The 20,318-nt window shown below is 42.0% G+C and overlaps 1 protein-coding gene across 10 annotated transcripts; it reads left to right on the plus strand.

Moving 5' to 3' along the window:
• The first annotated feature begins 3,957 nt into the window (after positions 1 to 3,957).
• egln2 (egl-9 family hypoxia-inducible factor 2) lies at positions 3,958 to 19,494 on the plus strand. 10 transcript variants are annotated; one of them, XM_037775105.1, is made up of 8 exons: positions 3,958 to 4,238; positions 5,108 to 5,735; positions 5,778 to 5,840; positions 5,883 to 6,761; positions 16,840 to 16,959; positions 17,105 to 17,241; positions 18,864 to 18,931; positions 19,071 to 19,494. In XM_037775105.1, exons 2-8 carry the CDS (start codon positions 5,346 to 5,348, stop codon positions 19,121 to 19,123), a joined length of 1,710 nt encoding a protein of 569 aa, XP_037631033.1. In that variant the 5' UTR covers positions 3,958 to 4,238; positions 5,108 to 5,345; the 3' UTR covers positions 19,124 to 19,494. The 10 variants fall into 10 exon arrangements, with proteins under 10 accessions (XP_037631033.1, XP_037631030.1, XP_037631031.1 ...); XM_037775102.1 differs by having other exon boundaries at positions 5,108 to 5,840; XM_037775103.1 differs by having other exon boundaries at positions 5,108 to 5,819.
• Positions 19,495 to 20,318: the final 824 nt, after the last annotated feature.

The following is a 20,318-nucleotide window of genomic DNA, read 5'->3' on the forward strand; positions in this document are numbered from 1 at the left end:
TCTTGATTTTAGCTTTTATTGAATTTAACATAATACAAATAAATACGCAGTCTTTGGTCAGATACTAATATACTTAAATAAAAGTTTTTAAAAAACATGAATAATAATAATAATAATATATTATAATATATATATTAGATTATACGATTCTAATTATGAAGAATGTATTGTGCAAAAACTTAAAAATGTACTCCATTACTCAAAATGTACAAAAATTACATTAATGATGATAATAATAATAATAATAATAATAATAATAATAATAATAATAATAATAATATAATAATAATAATAAATCTTAGAAGGGACCAGAAATCTCATCAGATTCCCATTATGAAGAATTAATTGTGTGCAAAAACTTTAAAATTTATTCCATTACTCAGAAGGTTACATGTCAACTGATCCTCACCGGCTGATTTTACATAATCACATCTTATATATTTATTGCGTTCTGCTGTTTACAGCTCTGAATACAAACATATAAAAATTCCCCTGTTATTATATAATTTAAGCTTGACCAAAAGATGATCTTTTCAGCCACACAGATGCAACCCTCAATGACAATACATATATCTAGAATCATATCTTGATCTCTGACTGCAGAGTGTTCTTTGCTCTGTTGAGTTCAATGACTCGACAAGCACGCGGTCAGACACAATCAATCCAAAGTCTGATGGGTCTGTTAGAGACCTCAACACATTTAACCCCATCTTCTTTTCAGCTTCACTACTACTCCTTGTTTTTTATCCTCCTCCCCATGAAGAGAGCTTTAAGGAATAGTCCCACATTTTGGGAAATGGACTTATTTGCTTTCTTGCTGAGAGTTAGAAGAGTAGATTGATGGTTGCATGGGATGGTTGTAACATTTTTTAAATTTTCTGTCTGTATCTCAGAGCTCATTTAAGCCAGTGCGTTCAAAATGTGAAGTTACATGTGTCTGCTATTAAATGGTGTAGCTGTTATCTCTGTAAGATAAACATAAAATTAATATTTTAGTCTCAAACACAAAGAGTGAAATTTCACAGATCAGTAAATTTGAAGCTACAACCAGTCAGTTGGCTTAGCACAAAGACTGGGAACAAGGGGAAACAGCTAGCCGGGCTCTGTCGAAAGGTAACGCTCACTAAATAACAAGTTTTATCTCGTAATTAATTTGTACAAAAACTGAAGTGTAAAAATTTAATTTGTCAAAATGTCAATTCCTTTGAGTTTACCTGATAGTAACTCACTGTGTTTTTACATACATTAGTATGTACATACTGCATTGTTGCAATGCATGTATACCTGCTTTATGTGTACAGTATATAGGACAGTAACTTGTATTTGTTGCATTACTTCACTTACATACCTGTAAATGCCTGTGAATGCTATGTTCATAGTAGGTTATGTGCTCTAAGGCCTCATTGTGGGTGATGGTGAAGATGATCTCAATCTCTGCATTTTCATTAACGTGCCATATGTGTATTCACATAGATACTTGTATGATGAGCAGTAGGCTGCTCTCCAGGTCTGTCTGTAGGCTGAGACAGGGCTGCACTGGAAGCAGCAGAAGGATGTGACACGCCAGTGTTGTGTCAATACACTGTCTCTAATCCCTCACAGGGTGAGGCGTTAAATCCACCACCCACCCTAACCCCGGGGCCTGGCTTTACAACAGCACCTCACTTCCTCCTGTTACTCAAGCGTATAGATGGACAATAATGTCAAATATAAGCACAGTTAAGCAAGCCTATGAGTTTAGTGCTGATGTCAGAGAAGGTCTTACATCATGGGATCAGTAACAGACGCACGGAAACTCACTCACTGTCCCAAAACTGATATAAATAAACATTACAACAGCTGACTGTCACTGTCCTCTGAGGATAACATCCTACAGGACTGTATAGGAAAACATAGATGGTTAAACAATAGAAATGTGTCAACTGTTTTTATTTTATTTTTTTTAATTTTTTTTATTTGCACATATATAAAACTGCACAAAATCCAGTCAATGAAAAAAAACAAAAAATAACAAAATGAAGAAAGATCTAAACTAACATGATTTAAAAAAATACAACAAAAGTTAAACAACAACAAGAAGCACACAACATGTGCAGAAAAACCTAACCAAACAGTGGAAAACAATACAATAAAAACAATGAAATACATACTGTACAAAGAACAGTACAGGAAAAAAAAGAAAATATATCTAAAACTATCAAAAGATAATTACACATCATGAATTAAATGTGATGATAATTTCCTTTTATATTTCCTTAACGAGCTCTTGATAACATGCATTTTGGTGTTCAATATTTGTATACCAAATATCTATTTATGTCATAAACTAAAAGAATGATCAGTTTCCTGAACAGTGGAGCAGAGGCCTCCTTACTGCTAACTGTTGTATCAGGCCATTGAGGGCAGTGCTGAAAATCAATGAGCAGGACTGATTCATTGCAATACTGGACCAAAAGGATTTTTGCTTCAGTGTGCGGAAAAATATAGATTTTTCAGGCATTCACCGAGTTATCAGTCACAATTCTTGATTGACTTTCTCGAAGAAACAAAAAAGCTATTTTGCTACATGTACTGTACATATAAATAAAATAAAGTGAATCAAATTAAAAACTTATTTCTATAATGTGGTGGGGCAGTTTCTGTCAGTGCAGTTGAAGGTCAGCTTGTAGTAGAAAGAGGTCACGATCACATGATCTGACTGCATGTAAATGACAGGAGACAGAGAGAGAGAGAGAGAGAGAGAGAGAGAGAGAGAGAGAGAGAGAGAGAGAGAGAGAATCACTCTCTGACCAAAGTAAAATAGAAAATAGTGTCATCGCCATAGAAGCTGCAGGATATGTCAGTGCATGTCACAGCCTAAGAGACAACCACCACAACAACAACAACACATAATAGATGTAACTCACACTCTGCCTTTTATTTGCTCCTCTACTTCAAGTTTTTTTTTTTTTAAATTAATTTTTTATATATACATTTGATATTTGATATTGTTGTTAATTGTTTTTTGTTGTTAATTGTTTTTTATTTGCTTGTTTATTTTATTGACACACCAGACATAAATTATTTCTCTATTGTTTTCTACCATTTCCATGTTCTTTTTTAAATATCTATATATTGTAATTTGCTTAAAGGGACTGTTTGTAACTTTTTACAGGTATAAATCTACCGTGTCGGGATCCCACGCTCGCATATGCGCGCTCGCATATGCGCGCTTGCGTGTGGACACGCTGTTCAGACTGCTCCTCTGCCTGCTTGTCTTCACTCACACAACACGTGCGTTCTCGCTCCACTCTCACATTCATGCGCGCACACTACACACTGCAGAAGAGTTAGTGTAGCTCTGAGAATATCTAGTGAATGTATAGTGGACGTTTGTGCAGAAATAACTGCTGCAGCTCCTCCAGACCAACAGAGGTTTCCCGTGTCTTGTGAAGTGACGGGGCTCCGCAACGAGTAACGTTATCGTCTCCGACCGGGTGCCGGTGTCTCCCCTGTCTTTCCAGCCGCGGTCGGGAGGCTGAGGCAGGAAAAGCCAACACTAGGATCAGCATTGATTCATGGAGAGACCTTCGTCTGGTCAGCTAACATTACTGCCAAGCAGCTGAAATATAGAGTGATATTGTGGCATTAGCTGACGTCTGTCGCCTCACTGTGTTGAGCGATGCTCGTTCATGTCTATGTAGAGCGAGCAAGCGCGAGCCCGACGCTGACTTTCGTTGACTTAACGGCCACAGGTGTCGCTGTTAACAAGCATTTCTGATTCTTACAAACAGTCCCTTTAATGAATTGTATATATATTTGTTTTTATTTTGTTCTTTTTTATTATTATTAATATTGAATTATTGTTAACCTAACAGTCATGCCAATAAAGCACATTGAATTGAACTGAATTGAGAGAGAGATGTGGGAGGAGGAAGAGGAGGAGGAAGAGGATGAGGAGGAGGAGCAGGGAGGTGGGGGGTTACTGGCAGAAAGTAGCAGCACTTTTTCTGGGTGATTGACTGAAGGAGACCTCGTGTGACTCCGAGCGTCTCCCTCAGTCCCCCTGGTAGAGTTTAATGTATCAGACGCATGTGTGCTGTTTGGTACCGCCTGGATCTTTATTTATAACCGACCAGAGAACTGGATGAGACGCGCACACGAGCAGAGACGATCCCGGAAATAACATGCGGACTCTCCGACTGTCACGTACGCTCACTGAGAGATCTGCATTGTAGGCTGCAGACAGACAGTAGTAGGTAAGCTGTGGACTCCTGCAGGGACATTTAGACATTACAGCTGCACATTTTAATGCATTTTACACTCTGAAATATGTGTGTTTCAACTGAATGAATGATCAATATACATTTAAAGAGGAACCTGATCACAAGGCTGCAAAGTTGGTATAGCTGATAGACAAAATATAGTCTTTTAATGTGTGTTTCAGCCGAAATATAGTCTTTTAATGTGTGTTTCAGCAGAAATATAGTCTTTTAATGTGTGTTTCAGCAGAAATATAGTCTTTTAATGTGTGTTTCAGCAGAAATATAGTCTTTTAATGTGTGTTTCAGCAGAAATATAGTCTTTTAATGTGTGTTTCAGCAGAAATAAAGTCTTTTAATGTGTGTTTCAGCAGAAATAAAGTCTTTTAATGTGTGTTTCAGCAGAAATATAGTCTTTTAATGTGTGTTTCAGCAGAAATAAAGTCTTTTAATGTGTGTTTCAGCAGAAATGTAGTCTTTTAATGTGTGTTTCAGCCGAAATATAGTCTTTTAATGTGTGTTTCAGCCGAAATATAGTCTTTTAATGTGTGTTTCAGCAGAAATATAGTCTTTTAATGTGTGTTTCAGCAGAAATAAAGTCTTTTAATGTGTGTTTCAGCAGAAGAATATGAATTACAATTGTAGAAGAAATGGTTGACGTGTTTTTAACTAATAACTTGTCAGTAAAAGTGAGTTTTTCTCAGCCTTTTCCTGATTGAACAGCTAATAATAAATGCAATTAATTCTGTTATTTTATTCTCAGTGCTTGTATATAAATAGTGCACCGTATAAACAGTGTAGATTTATATACTTGAGCTCCACTGTGTTATAAATAGACCTAAACTGTATCATTTTACTCTCCACAGATCTCTACAGCCTACATCATGATCATGATTCAAACCAATAGAGAGGATTAAATGCTGCCCAGGTTGGTGAAATAAAAAGCAAAAGTATCAGAGAGGACTTCGGACATGAAACTTCTAGTGGCTGTGTTGGCAAACATCCTCTCCATCAGAGACAGAGAAAGCAGCAGCAGCAGCAGCTCGGCGAGAAAATGAAGCTCGGACGTGAGCTACGTGCTCATCCAGCCGATGACGAGGTGAAATGGAGAGCTGCTTGGGACGCACGGACCTTTTAAACAACCCAAGCTGCTCTTCTTCTTCAGCCTCACAGCAGAGAGAGGAGGAGAGGGAGAGGAGGACGAGCGGCCAGCAGCAGCAGCAGCAGCAGCTCGTCTCCGGAGCGACAGACATCCAGCCAAAGTACCGAGCGGACATGGGGCTGAACGGGTTCTGCGCGGCGCCGGTCGGGATGAGTCCGACGGCGGCGGAGTTACTGGCGGGTCTGGCCTCTCAGACCGACTCTCCAGCGATTACAACCCCGACGAAGCAGTCCAAAACCGGCGTGCCGCTCTACAACGCCGGGGTGGTGTCTCCCTCCGCCACCGTGGAGGAAGGGAGCCACGGTTTGGCTCACACACCGAGCGGTTACCAGGTGACAGGAGGCGGTTACCAGGTAACAGGAGGCGGTTACCAGGTGACAGGAGATGGTTACCAGGTAACAGGAGGCGGTTACCAGGTGACAGGAGGCGGTTACCAGGTGACAAGAGATGGTTACCAGGTGACAGGAGGCGGTTGCCAGGTGACAGGCGAAACCATGATGTACCCCTTAACCAGCAGAGCCTGTCTGGTGGAGAACGGTGACCAGACGGCTCATGAGAAGTGCCCTTTACTGATGAGGTGGATCAATGGTGACCTGAAAGCCAGACCGGTGCAACAGCAGAAACGCAGAGGCGGGGAGAACCGGGATACGGGGTCAGGACTCACAACGGGGTCACCGGGGTCAGGGAGTCCCGTGGACCCGGTTTTCGCTGCTTCGGGAGACTCTGACTTTAAGCGGAGAAGGTTGTCAGATGGAGGAGGTGTCGCTCACAAACCTTCAGAGGCCTCCTCCAGGGTGGCCCAAGGAGCAGTCGCCCCGCTCATGGATGCAGTCATCAGTTCCCATGGCAACCACATGACTATCAATCCCTGTGTCACCCCCCAATCTCCCTTCACCCCTCATACTAACCAGCACAACGGACACAAAGCGGCAGCCTCCTCGGGTTCGCCGGCCGCACCCAGCCAGACCTCGCCCTTCGAGGCTAGCTGTGTCCTGACCCTGCCGCCTCCAGCGGGTGCCAGCTGGTCGGCGGAGCACATAGCCCAGCAGTGCATCGTCCCCTGCATGAAATACTACGGCATCTGCGTGAAGGACAACTTCCTGGGCCCTCAGCTGGGCGGCAGGGTCCTGGAGGAGGTGGAAGTCCTGAACCACAGCGGGAAGTTCCGGGGCGGGCAGCTGGTGAGCCAGAAGAGCATTCCCTCTCGGAGCATCCGAGGCGACCAGATCGCCTGGGTGGAGGGGCGGGAGCCGGAGTGCGAGAGCATCGGGGCGCTGATGGCTTACATCGACGAGGCCGTCATGCACAGCGCCGCCAATGGACAGCTGGGGGACTGCGTCATCAATGGACGCACTAAGGTGAGAGGAAGTCAGGCAGAAATAAATGGTAAATGGACTTGCTTTTATATAGCGCTTTTCTAGTCTTCCGACCACTCAACGCGCTTTACTCTACATGTCAGCATTCACCCATTCACACACTGATGGCAGAGGCTGCTAAGGTGCCAACTTTGCCCATCAGGATCTAATCTAAATACTCATTCACACGCCGATCGGGAGCAATTTGGGGTTTAAGTGTCTTGCTCAAGGACACATCGACATGTGACCCGGAGCAGCCGGGCATTGAACCACCAACCGTCCGATTGGTGGACAACCTGCTCTACCCTCTGAGCCACAGCCGTCCCAATACATGCCAGAGAAAACAGAGGTTACAAACAAAGTCTGTCTGATGACATCATTACGTTTTGAGCGAGCTGTTGGGTTGTGTCATGTCTGCTTTGCTCTATTTCTGCTTCCCTAATGCCGACATGCAGGCAGGCAAACACACACACTCACACCGCAGCGGGAGAGCAAGCTGAGCGTCAGGTAGGATGTGAGGATGAGCCCCGCTGTGTTTCTGGCACATGGGAGCTGGATTATGGGGGCTGCGGGCCGAGCCTTCCTCCTAAACTGGCCATGTGCCCGGGTTTACATCCTGCCTTCATACCACTGGTACCCAGAAGACAAACTCTATCTCCTCTGCCGTCACTATATCTCTGCCTTTGAAGACAACTTTTTCTGTCCCCATTTTCACCCATATAGACATGGAGCTGATGTTGTCTGTTTGTTTGTTTGTTTGTTTCCGTTATATCCTATCCCATCATGCCTCGTGATTCGCATGTTTTCTTTTTATGTTACCGACCGTGCATGCCTCAGCTTCTCTTTCCCATTGATCGTTTTCAAGTGCCCTGCACAGATACCACCGCACACCACACCGCACACCACTTAAGATAGATGAATAGCAGCCTATAACTATTTTGATTCCTCTTAGTCATAGTCCACAGATGGCTGATGGCAGGCAGTCATTTTCTCTGTCCTGCACACAGCCATGGACATTGTGTGCAGGACAGGGAGACCTCTAACCTCTCTGTAGTTTCCCCCGTAACATGGGAAAACAGTGCATTAGAGTCCACCTGTCTCTCTGTATTCTGCATCTATGATTGTGTCTTTCAGTAGCAGCAGTGAGTTAACCATTACATACCAGTCTAGACTGTTACCCAACATGTTCTCAGTGTTTCAGCAGTTCAGTCAAGATTTACAACATAACAGATCCAGACAATGCAGATTAGTGAGGTGTGAAACAGTTGTCAGTATCAGGTCTGGAAAAAAAAGTAAATTCATCTTTTTCTAATTTGCAGATATCCAAATGAAAGATGAAATAGGTGGTAGATGTTGAAATATTATTATAATACCTTACTTTAAGTAGAGTTTTTACACAGGTTAAACTGTTATTTCCAGGAGAGCTCTTGATGAATAGCATGTCTGATCTGATCTGAGATGTAGACGCATTACCGCTCTAATTAGTTGGGAAATTAGGTGAAAGCTGTTACCTGTAAGCTGGCAAGTAGGTTAACTTCTGCAGTCTTTGCTTAATCAACTAACCTATAAATGAGACTGTTGAGGACTTTTTTTTTTAGAAATACAATACGATATTATCACGATACTTGAGTCACAATACGATCTTATTACAATTTTAAACATTTTGTGATATGCTGAGTATTGCGATAAGATATACTGTATAGCAATTTATTACCTTTTTTGAACTGCAAATTATGCAGATTGCCAACATCTGTTTTACCTAATAAGATACAGTTTTCACTCTGTTCATCTCAGAGTTTTCTTTCACATATCTTGAGGTCAGAGGTCAAGGGACCCCTTTGAAAATGGCCATGCCAGTTTTTCTGCGCCAAAATTTAGTATAAATTTAGACCGTTATTTAGCGTTCTTCCCAACATGGTTGGTACCAATCGATTCCTTAGTTTTTATAGTTTCATATTATACCAGTATGTTCACTCTAAATTTAAGACTGAGCCCGCTACAACCTCTGAAAGACAGAATGGCAGCCGTTGACGTCCGTGTATTGATACAACATTACCACGCAAAATATTGCAACACTATGCTGTATCGATCCCCCCCCCCCCACCCTTAATACATACATCATTTTTTAGCAAAGTGACCCTTATTCATATGTATCACACACTAAATGAACACACAGATGTGAGAATTTGTCTAAAACCATCTCCATCTGTGCCTTTCTGTGTAACCATCTCCATGTTTCCCATCATCTACAGTATTTTCCCCCCTCTCTTCCCAATGCATTTGCCCCACCACATCCTCGTTCACCCCCACACATAGCACATTGCCCTCGGTGCATTCCTAGTCATTTCCATAACCTCACACCAGCAGCTTTTGCGCTCTTAAATATGGGCTGACTGAGCTGCTTTCAAGTCAAAGCCGTGCCTAGTAGTCTATGTGACAAAATGCCAGTAAAACAGGAAGGTTAAGTGACTACAATGGAACCGGTCTCATTTTCCAACATTGTGCAAATCTGCAGTTTAGAGTGCAAAATACTTCTGCCTGCTGCTGAGTTGCATTCTACTGCGCACAGATGCCATCTCCCTTAGCAGAAGATATAAGAACCCTCTTTATCTCTTGACACTTTGAGCCGCAGCTTCCTTTCGTGACTGAAGTGGATTTAATCGGTGAAATCAACGACGCATCAAAGCTGTCGCCTCGAGGCAGCTTCATTTAGTTTAAAAAAAAAATACTTGAGGGTTGTAACTTCATTTGATTGCGGTTATGCTATTTATCCGTGCGTACTTTAATGATGTGAATATATAATGTATTGCGAGGCATGTTTCTTGGGTTGGCACTCATATGAGGCTTGAAAACAGTCAGGAACAGGATTGTAGAACAAGAGGAGATTATTCTGGTTGCCAGTTTTGCATTGATGGATGCCAGCTTTGTTAGACTGCACTGTTTATAGGTGTGTCTATACCTGCCAGGAGCTTGTCAGGATGTAATGTTGTGTTTATCTATTGCCCAATAAGTTACTTATTTTCTCTTATTTGGCATGGCGATGACTAACGGAATGATTCCCAGGTAAAAACGCCTTCCCTGTTCCAAATCTTTCCGTTTACCCTTGGTACAGTGATAAAAGGTGAAATGCTGCATAGTACAATATGTCCTGTTCCCGTAGAGGAGTGTAGGACACAGTACAGCGATGGACACAATGATGGACTGTGCACGAGAGAGAAGAAGTGATAGGAAAAGAAAAGAGGACGATCAGGGAGGAGTACATCCACATAGAAGGTCACTGCGTCTTTCCGTCCTTTATCCCCAAAACCTTCCTTTTTTTTACCCACTCCTTTATTTTTTTTCACTTTCTTTGACCTCCTTTTCCTTTCCCCTTTCCTTAACTCCACTCCCTCGCTCCTTCATCTTATCAACCCCCTTGTTCGCCACTTGGACAAAATATTTCCCGGCCGTTACCTTGGTAACAGGCCCATACAGAGTCGAGCTCCGCATTGTGTATGAAAGAGATGTAGAGAGGAGGAGAGGGGCTGGTAATGCCCAAAATAATGCCTCAGCAGCAGCAGCAGTGGGTAATATCTCTGACTCACGTTAGTCAGCAGCAGCTGCCTGCGAGGCATACAGTTGGAAGGATTACTGCGTTAACAATGGACTGGTGATTCAGTTAAAACAGTGAAGGGCGAAGGTGGGAAAGTCTTGTGTTGTGGGGAAGAGACGAGACAACTCGGCGCAGGGAACGAGACACATGAAGGGGAGGGGATGGAGGTGAGATTGGAAGAAGCGGTGGAGGGGGGGATAGGGAAGGGAGCAAGGAGTGGGAGGATGGCGTTGTGCGAGTGAGAAGGGGCGATGCAGCAGAAGCTTCGGCATAATGAGAATGTCTGCTGCAGCGGCGTGTCCTCGGATGCCCCTCCTAGAGCTCAGCAGTGCCCCATGCAGGCATACACTAACTCACACAATGCAGCCACAGACCTAGCTGGCTTGTATGGATGGATGATGGAGAGAGAGACGGATACATTTGCCATTTTGGTATTAGTTTAGTCTCTGTTCAGATCATTTATACATAATCATTACCAGTTAATATTTGTTTCCAAGATTGTATTAATGACATCATTTGTGTTTAATTGGGTGTTACCTTGGTGCAGTATCATCCTACATATTATCTTGAAAATAACTCAGTGTAGCAGCATACAGCCTGTTCTGTGATATTTTGAACATTTTACTAAACTGTGAATAGCGTCTCAATTTTTATTGCTCATGGCATTGTGGGACGTTCGTGTCAATCCACATTACAATCAAAAATTAGGTGAATTAAAGGTGCAAAAAAAATTGGCGGTGAGGTTGCAGATTGCAACCAACTGAAGCTTTTCCTGCACGAAGCGTGTAAGAGAACTACGGTGGCCGACGCAAAAACTACGCAAATCTAGACCCAGTGTTTGGTTTGTCCGTTCTGAGCTACTGTAGAAACATGGCAGCCAGCTCTGTGAAGAGGTCCCGCTCCCTATGAAGATATAAACGGCTCGTCCTAAAGAAACGAAAACACAACGATTCGTATTTTCAGGTGATTATACACTAAAGAAAACATACTTATTCATATTATATTTCTTCCAATAAATCCCCCTAAATGCACACACTGTTCCTTTAAGTAGTCCAGTTGGTGTTTTAAAGTATACTTCATTTTTTATGATTTATTTTTCCAGTCTAAATGCATTAACGATTAGTCAATAAATCAATTAGTCGATCAGCAAAAAAATTATCAGCGACCATTTTGGTAATCAATTAATTGTTTCAGGCATCTTTCAAGAAAAATGCCAAATATTCTCTGGCTCCACCTGTTTTTATCTCATCGTAAATTGAATATCCTTGGGTTTTGGACTGCTCGTCATCTCCTTAATTTAATGTAGTATCCATTTCAAATTTATAATCAACATTTTTCATGATTTTTCGGACATTTTACAGACTAAATAATTAACCAATCAAGAAAATAATCGTCAGATCAATTGATAATGAAAATAATTGTTAGTTGCAACGCTAAAATGCACTTCACACTTAAAGGTTAGAATAAGTATGATCACACCCACAGAAACACACACATGGTGTTTCTTCATCCTAACGTTCAGAGGTGACTCATATCATGAGTGCCGTGGGGGCAGAATTGACTCATAAGGACTGAATGCATTTTCACAACTTTTTTTGTTTTATGTTCTCATGGAAATATCCACTATAAATTAAAAACTAGATGAGAGTTGATTATTTGATTGTGCTTCTAATTCCACCATCTATTCCTAATTAAAGGCACAGATAGCAGCACCTTCTCCAAATGAGTGATAACGGCCTAAAACTGCAAACAGAGCAGTCATTTTAAAATACTTCAGCCTTTTTTTTTATCAGTGCAAACATTGCACTACTACCAACCTATGGACATTACAGAAACACAGTCACACAAGCAGATATCACTCTAGCTGGTGCTGTGTTGTGACGTATTGATGAAACCCTCCTATAGTAAAAAGTACCTTCAAAACACACAGATCAGTTTTCACTAAAAGTTGAAACCAGCCCAGTGTTGCTGCTTATGTTGCAGTAAATCCATTAATCTGTTCAGAGCATTAGCAGATGTTCACAGATGTTAAGTGTGAGTGGCACTCAATTGGATCGAAGGTAATCATATCGTCAGAAACCATTATGGAGCCTATAGAAGCAGTAGAGGAGAATCTATAGCTGAATAATGGGCCATGATATGAGCCAGGAAGTACAGCAGCACATATATGAGCTGGGAGTGACGTTTAATTCAACCACATTTGTATCTCTTTGATTTTCCGTTTGAAACTATTAATAATAGCTGGTCCTGATATGCATCATACACTGTGTCATTCAGACTGTTGATGAGTAATCGGCTGTGGAAATTAAGCAAGATCGCAGTGCTGCTCGACATTTGGAGAGTCAAGTGGTTTCAACCCGGGAGATGGCAAACATCTGTTGTGCTGAAGTGTCCTTGAGCAAGACCCTGGCCCACTCCCAACAGGGACTCACACATACTGTGATGTGTGTTTCCGATAAGGGCTCAGGGTTGAAACTGAGAGGACTTTGAGGACTCACTCGCAGACTTTTTGTCAATGTCAAAAAAAAACTTTTCATACGTTTGCAGTGCAGCAGAGTTTGCTTGAAGAAGTTATTGGTTTGTTTAGTTCTTTATTCTGGCATGATCATGTTGATTTGGGTTCATCTGATTTGATCAAACAATATTACGTATCAGTTGTTAGTATATTCAAAAATGAGCAATAAACACTCAGTTTTAAGGTGGACACTGGACCAGTCATAGACTGTAAGAAGTGGACGTAGTCACCGTGATGTCAACCATTGGTTTGCAGACTACGGTTTTGAAGCCTTGAGATTGGCATTTTGGCCGTCGCCATCTTGGTTCTTTGCAACCAGAAGTGACACAAGAGGGTGGAGCTAAGTACAACCGAATGCTGGATAAGACATTTTTAGGCGACCAAAGTATCACAATTAACTTTCACGAACTGAAAACACACTGTGAAAGAGTTAAAGTTGTAAGACGGAAACACGGACAACTCCCAGACCGGACAACGCCGTGGTAGCGACCTGTCAATCACAAAATAGCCACGCCCTAAAGCATACCCTGCTTTATGGTCTATTTGACTCTAAATGGGACCATAATTTACTAAATGAACATCATGCTGAATTGAAGAAGACTTGAAACTAGCGATTGAGACCATAAACTCATGTTTACAATGTTTACTGAGGTAATAAATCAAGTGAGAAGTAGAGTCATTTTCTCATAGACTTCTATACAATCAGACTTCTTTTTGCAACCAGAGGAGTCGCCCCCTGCTGGCTGTTAGAAAGAATGCAAGTTTAAGGCACTTCCGTATTGGCTTCACTTTTCAGACCCCGGAGTTGGCCACTGGAACCAATGAATCTCTACCAGCTCTAGAGCTGCTGGTCTGTAGCTGACCTGCCCTCTGTAGCCTGACATAAGGGGTCAAGTGGAAGAGAATGTAGGTTACCTATGGAGGGTTAGTGTATGGCAACATTAAAATAGTATGTTCAAAGAAATCATGAGTAACCATGCAGGATCTGTACATACATACTCAATCAATTTCTTTCTTTCTCTATTTGCATTTCATACATTAAGAGGATTTTCTTCTCCTCTCTACTTATTGCACATGTAAGAGTAGTACACATTACAAGTAGCACACGTGATCTACATTAAATATAGTTTCTTCATCAGTGTTGTTACAAAATTGATTCAGTTACATTGATTAAGTCTTGGTGAGCTGTTGGCTCATTTTTTTTAATACAGAAACCCCTGGCTTCATGTTACCTTACATAAAAATGACCAAAACGGTATCAACACAATGTGGTATAGATATTTTTAATATGGGGAAAAAGAGCCCTGATATCAGGAATTGGTATAGATGGAGGAAAAACTACAAAAAAAACGACATTTTTTGTTTACAGTGTTTTTACGATCATCATTTGAACCCCCTGCTGCCCCCCTCACAAACATACACGTCTCTCTCCTCGTTCTTTCTCCTTGATAATCAGTACTCGTGGTGTTTGTTTAAGCTTATCTAGCCCCCCCTCACCCCTCCTCACCCCTCTCTCTTCCATCACTCCTCTTATCAGAATGTGCGTTCAGCATAATTTTTGTTCTCGTCCACAGCAAGCCAGTTCTGCCTGCACTGCCGTCACCTTGACAGCCCGGTTATGTACACAGTGATGCCATTAGGCCGTTAATGGCGGTGCCTGGCAGACAGGTGGTTGGTGCCAGTTAGACTTTAACTCACTGTGGGAGGAGATCTTGGCAGAGACAAAGTAGCAAAGGCAGATAGACGGATAGGAACGAGACGTTCTGCGTCATGCTGTGTGACTGAACGTGTGTGTGTGTGTGTGTAAGTTACAGAAAGAAGGAGATTGAAACCGTGCGGATGTATGTGAAACTGGGTTGAATACCTGTGAGCAGTGTTTTTAATGCCTGGGGTTGGTTTAGAATAGATAAAATAACCCTCCTCCTAAATGATATGCCTTTCTTGTGTAAGCATTGATATAGACATAGTGTATGTTTCTGTGCGTGTGTTTGGGTATGTGATGTGTTTATGCTGCAGGCGAGGGCTGAGCTGTCTGGTTTGGCATATTACATGTTAATTGTGGTTAATTACAGTTGTTAAGACTGCCAGCAGTTTCATAAAAGCTGTGCACTGGGAAAACAAACTTCCTTGAACACATGCACACCCAAAATAAATCGCTCTCATCTTCATAGGTGTATAGAGAAAATCCATCCTTGAACATGGTTTATCTAACTATAAAGCGGGGGATCTCTGTCTGTAGGTATGTGTGTGTGTGTCCTTCACATATCTTGAGAACTGTTTCTCTAAACTACTTCACGCTTGGCGGGTGTATTACTGGGGACACAAGGACGTGCAATGTTGGACTTGGTGCAATTTGGTTGATTTTTTAATCAACTTTTGAATAAACAAGCGATAGCGCTCTGTGCAGCAGCAGGGGTGGGGCTTCAGGGCCTTTTGCACTCCGCAACGGGTCTTTGCAGGCCGCGACTCATTGACTGCGGTTCACTTTCACTGCAGGATGCTGGATATACTAACGTTACAACCCAACTCTTCTTCGCTTCCCTGGAGTAATCGAGTGACGAGCGGTTCTCGAGTCTTCAGTCTTAATAACCCGATCATTGACAAACACATCATGCATAATGTAATCGGCTGATCTTATGCTCTAATTACTCTAAATCCCATTCGGATTACATGAATTTTTCTAATGATCATGATCAACATTCTTTTCTTGTGGGCGTTTGATATGTTCATTTTGACGCAGCAGGTCTGCTCGTCAGCTGGAGCCCCGGAGGCAAAAGGTCTGGAGGTTAATGAGCTCTGGCTGTGAGCGCCGGTCAGTAACGAGAGCTGACGATGGCGGCTGAACAGAGTCACACACAACACAACCAAACTCGCTTGGCTGTGAATGAGTAGAGAAACACCAACAAGAGGGGGTGGAGGGCAGTGTGCTCTCTGACCGAAGCCCTCCGGCACAAAACGTCACTTTTATTTGAATTTCACAAGAACAGGTGCGTTTGTCTTAGAAATCTATGCGAGCGCTGTTTGATCTCATCCTCGGGGTTGCGAGTCTCACACAAGAGCTTAAATGATAGCGCCGGCTGAGTTAAATCGATACCGCAGCAGAGCAGAACCTGTTAGTCATGAATGATAGTGTCCCAGAGCAGAGCTGAAGTGATGCAGTGACTCTTGATATTGTACCGTTTGCTTCGCATGCAGAACAATAATAAGTCAAGACAGTGACAGTATCTTCCTTTGTAGTCAGCCTGGAGAGATAGAGGGTTATTACTCCACACGCCGCCAACTATCATCACCTAGAATCTCCCTCTGCGGGCATAGTCTGATGTCACTCAGTGAATCAGCTGTAGACGTTTCCTCCTCTGTCTCATGACTGAGATCCTGCTACAGCCACTGGAGATATGTTGGAAACTATTTACACAACTCCGGCCTGAAACACGAGCTGATGATATGTCATAGTGACACAGGCTCAGCTCAGTTTCACCCTTTTACAGTCCTGTAGTGGCCCTGGTCTGGAATGCACACTGACTGAAGAGCTCTTACGCAGGTATCGTTTGTCCCCAAAGAAAGCAGCGCTCTCCTGCTTCACAGCCTCCAACACATACTGTAGATGTCAAGCAGGGGAAATACCAGCGCGGGACCATTGTTTGAACGTGGATACTCTATCTGCAGATCACTTCGTAGCCGGGAACAACAGCTGAACTCGTTACACATTTCTCTGCTGCTTCTCCCCCTCGTGACTGTGTGTGTTTCACAAATTACATCATGGGATAATGCATTAAGTATGCAAATAGAAAACAGGAAAACAGTTTACTATGGAGCAGTGGGAGAGCTAAAAGGGCGAGAGAGAATAAATACCTTGGAGTCACCGCCATCTCAACCAGCTCGTGTTTTTTTGATGATGCTGCATCAAGTGTTTTTCTTTATGGTTTAAGTTGGACACAAATGCCCAGCTAACAATCCCATTTCTTCTGTTTTAGGCGATGGTTGCTTGTTACCCAGGGAACGGGGCGGGGTACGTCCGCCATGTTGACAACCCGCACGGTGACGGACGCTGCATCACGTGCATCTACTATCTCAACAAGAACTGGGATGTCAAGGTAACACTTTAAAAACATGAGTACATGTCAGAGTAAATGAGACATCATAAAAAATGATATATTTCCAGCATAGTCAAAAAACACACCTCATGCAGACAGGTTGAAATGTCTGTAACGTGTGTGACTCTGTTGTGTGTTTTTGTAGAAACAAGGAGGGTTGCTGCAGATCTACCCTGAAGGCAAGAATGTGGTAGCCAACATCGAACCCCTGTTTGACCGGTTACTCATCTTCTGGTCCGACCGCAGGAACCCACATGAAGTAAAGCCAGCGTACGCCACTCGGTCAGTAACTCTTAAACAGGCCTGGGTCTTATATATATATACAATACACACACAAACACAAACTCATATAAAGTTATGCTATGATTTTATATTGTATGGGTAGAGACAGGGCTAGCTGCCAACATTGCCAGTTGTGTATATAGCATATTATAGTATATTCTATACTGTAAATACATATACATTATAAAACCATGTAAGTTTTTAATACTAAATCACAGCAGGTTAAATAGCACATATACTGTATGCACACACACACACACACACACACACACACACACACACGTCTTCTCATACAACGGTTTGTATGATATCTTAAAAAAGTTAAAAGTTTTTCCTCTTTTTTCGTTCGTTTGCCTACGAATGTCCAGCAACACATGTCAATTTCCGCTCGTAACATGCATACAGTCTTTTCAAAATAAACTTCCATCTTCACAGGAAACAACTTGGTTAGGTTTATGCAACAAAACTACTTAGTTAGGTTTAGGAAAAGATTGTGGTTTGGGTTAAAATAACTCCAGAAGTGGCGGAACTTAAGTACAGAAGTTACGTGACAAATAAATCAACTTTGACTTCTGGTTTCACTCGGGACACGAACACCGGTCTCCTAGGCGAAAGTCCTGTATCTTTTGACCCTCCCATGCACCCCGACCTCCTCCCTAAGCACCGTTCGCTGCTATTTTTATTTCCTGGTTCAAGATTATGTTAATTACACACAAACTGATCTCGTGGGATATACACGAATTACAGTGCATTACTTCTATATATCTATATTGTATAGCTACGAACAGTGTATGAGAACAGCCCCACACACACACAGATGTATTGGTGCTTTAGCATGTAGTCCTGCCTCCAGATTTAAATCAGTTAAAAAGTGACTTACCTAAAACGATATTGACAGATACACTCACGAAAGCATCTGCACACATACTGCTATTTACATCACAGCACCAGCTAGTTGTGTCCATCGAGGGCCCTTTTACTCCTGCGTCTCCTCTTCTCCTCTCCATCGGACTGCTGGGGGGCGAGGTGGAGCCGGAGGCAGGAAGTATGTGTTTCCTGAGGGGGGCGGCGGGAGGGCGAGGGGAGGAAGGTTCGATTGCATGACTCGTGCTGGAGAGGCACAGACATGAGAGACAGGAATAAACAACACAGCCCCAGCGGAGAGACTAGAAACTGTAGAAATTAACCCTCTGCTGCCCTGGACGTCTGCTATTCACTGTCATACAAGACATTTTTGTCTCTTGCTGGGTCAAAAATTACTTTTCAAGGACCACTTTTTGCCCTTTTGATCTGATTTTTAAAGGGCAATTTGGTCCTTTTCACAGACATTTTTTGAAATCACTGCAAAGCTATATTTATGTGTGAGTATACAATCCTTAAACAGAAACATTGAACTGCTCATAAACTGTATTTTTACTCCATTTTAGGGACTTTATTTTTTTTAACTCAGCCATTTCATGGCCTTTTCATTGGCACTTTTGCTTAAACTTAAGCCCAGTTCATTTCTTACACTAGAAAACAGCTAATTTTTTTCCCTCCAGAGCTATATATTATACTAACAAAAGAGGTCAGCTCTTATTTTAGTGTTATTAAGATCTCCTTGTCCTTCTTGTGTTTTACAGCTATGCCATCACAGTCTGGTACTTTGATGCCAAAGAGAGAGCTGAAGCTAAAGAGAAGTACAAATTGGGTAAGCTTCTTTACAGTTGTAGCTCAATGTCAGTTTCACTTTCGTATATCTTGTTTAAGCGCTCCATCACCTCTGGTTATATTTGGTGCAACTTAATATTGTATGTGGCTAACGTGCTCTTTCTCTGTCACTTGTGTAGCTACAGGACAAAAAGGTGTTCAAGTGCCTGTCACCCAAAACAGCAGGACATAAATCTCATCTGATCACCGGAGAGCACCCTGATAAAAGTATTATGTGCCTTCCTGAACTGCTAACGGACGTCGCAATCAAAAAAAGGGAGACACCGCCAAACCGTCAGTCATCAAGGCAGCGCCATGCCAACGCTGTCAGATTCACGTCACGGACTGTCATGTGATGTTTCCCTGCCATGCGATCAAAGACATGGCAGATATAGAGCACAACGGACTGGATTGTGTGGGAAAAGTGAGATCGTGGGAAAAGAAGAATCACGTATGAAGACAACAAACTGAAAAAAACAGACTCTTTAATTTAATTTTGTTGCAATTTTGCCTGTTCGGTTACCAGTGATGTTGTGAGTATTGAGAAATCATTGTTTTACTCTGCTCTGGTGTCATTTTCAATTCAAACACAAGGAGCGTAAATGATGAATCGGTGTACAGACAGTGGGGAAAGAGGGAAGAAATCAATGGTGTTGTCCCTGAAATTCCTTTTTCCCCTCGTCTGTGACGTGGTCTCCTTGTCTCATGATGTGGGCGTGTGTGCGTGTGTGCGTGTGTGCGTGTGTGCGTGTGTGCGTGTGTACGTGTGTGTGTGTGTGTGTGTGTGGTCAGTGTATAAACAGAGACATAGAAAAGAGAAAACAGTGGAAAGTTGCCCTATGGCACTCATTCAGTCAGTTCTATGGAGGACAGAACCTGCCAAAATCAAAAATAAATGAATATATTACTTGATAAATAAATTAATATGCCATTAAATGTACGTAAGGCATTAATTAATTGATCAAATTTGACATTTCTGTTTTAATTTGCTTCTTTGTTTATTTACCTTCCTATTAATTCCTCTATTTATCTACACTTCTATTGAATTTTCCCTTTTATTTATTTATTTGTTTATTTTAATTCATTAATACATAAATGAAAGGGAAAATTAAATAGAAGAGTAGATCAATAATGAATTAATACAAAGTTAAATAAATAAAGAAGCAAATCAAAACAGAATAAATCAATTTATGTCACATTTGATCAATTAATTAATGCCTTCATTTATTTTTAATAGTGCTGTCAAAGTTAACGCAAATTAGTTTCAACGCCACTAGTTTCTTTGCATTAACGCAACTTGCGATTTTTAGGTTGTAGCGATCCGTACCAACCATGTCACGATAGCTTGTTGTGAAGGAGGCTAAATAACGCTCCAAACTTATGCTAAA

Source organism: Sebastes umbrosus, chromosome 7 (assembly GCF_015220745.1).
Source record: "Sebastes umbrosus isolate fSebUmb1 chromosome 7, fSebUmb1.pri, whole genome shotgun sequence".
NCBI classification, from domain to species: domain Eukaryota; kingdom Metazoa; phylum Chordata; class Actinopteri; order Perciformes; family Sebastidae; genus Sebastes; species Sebastes umbrosus.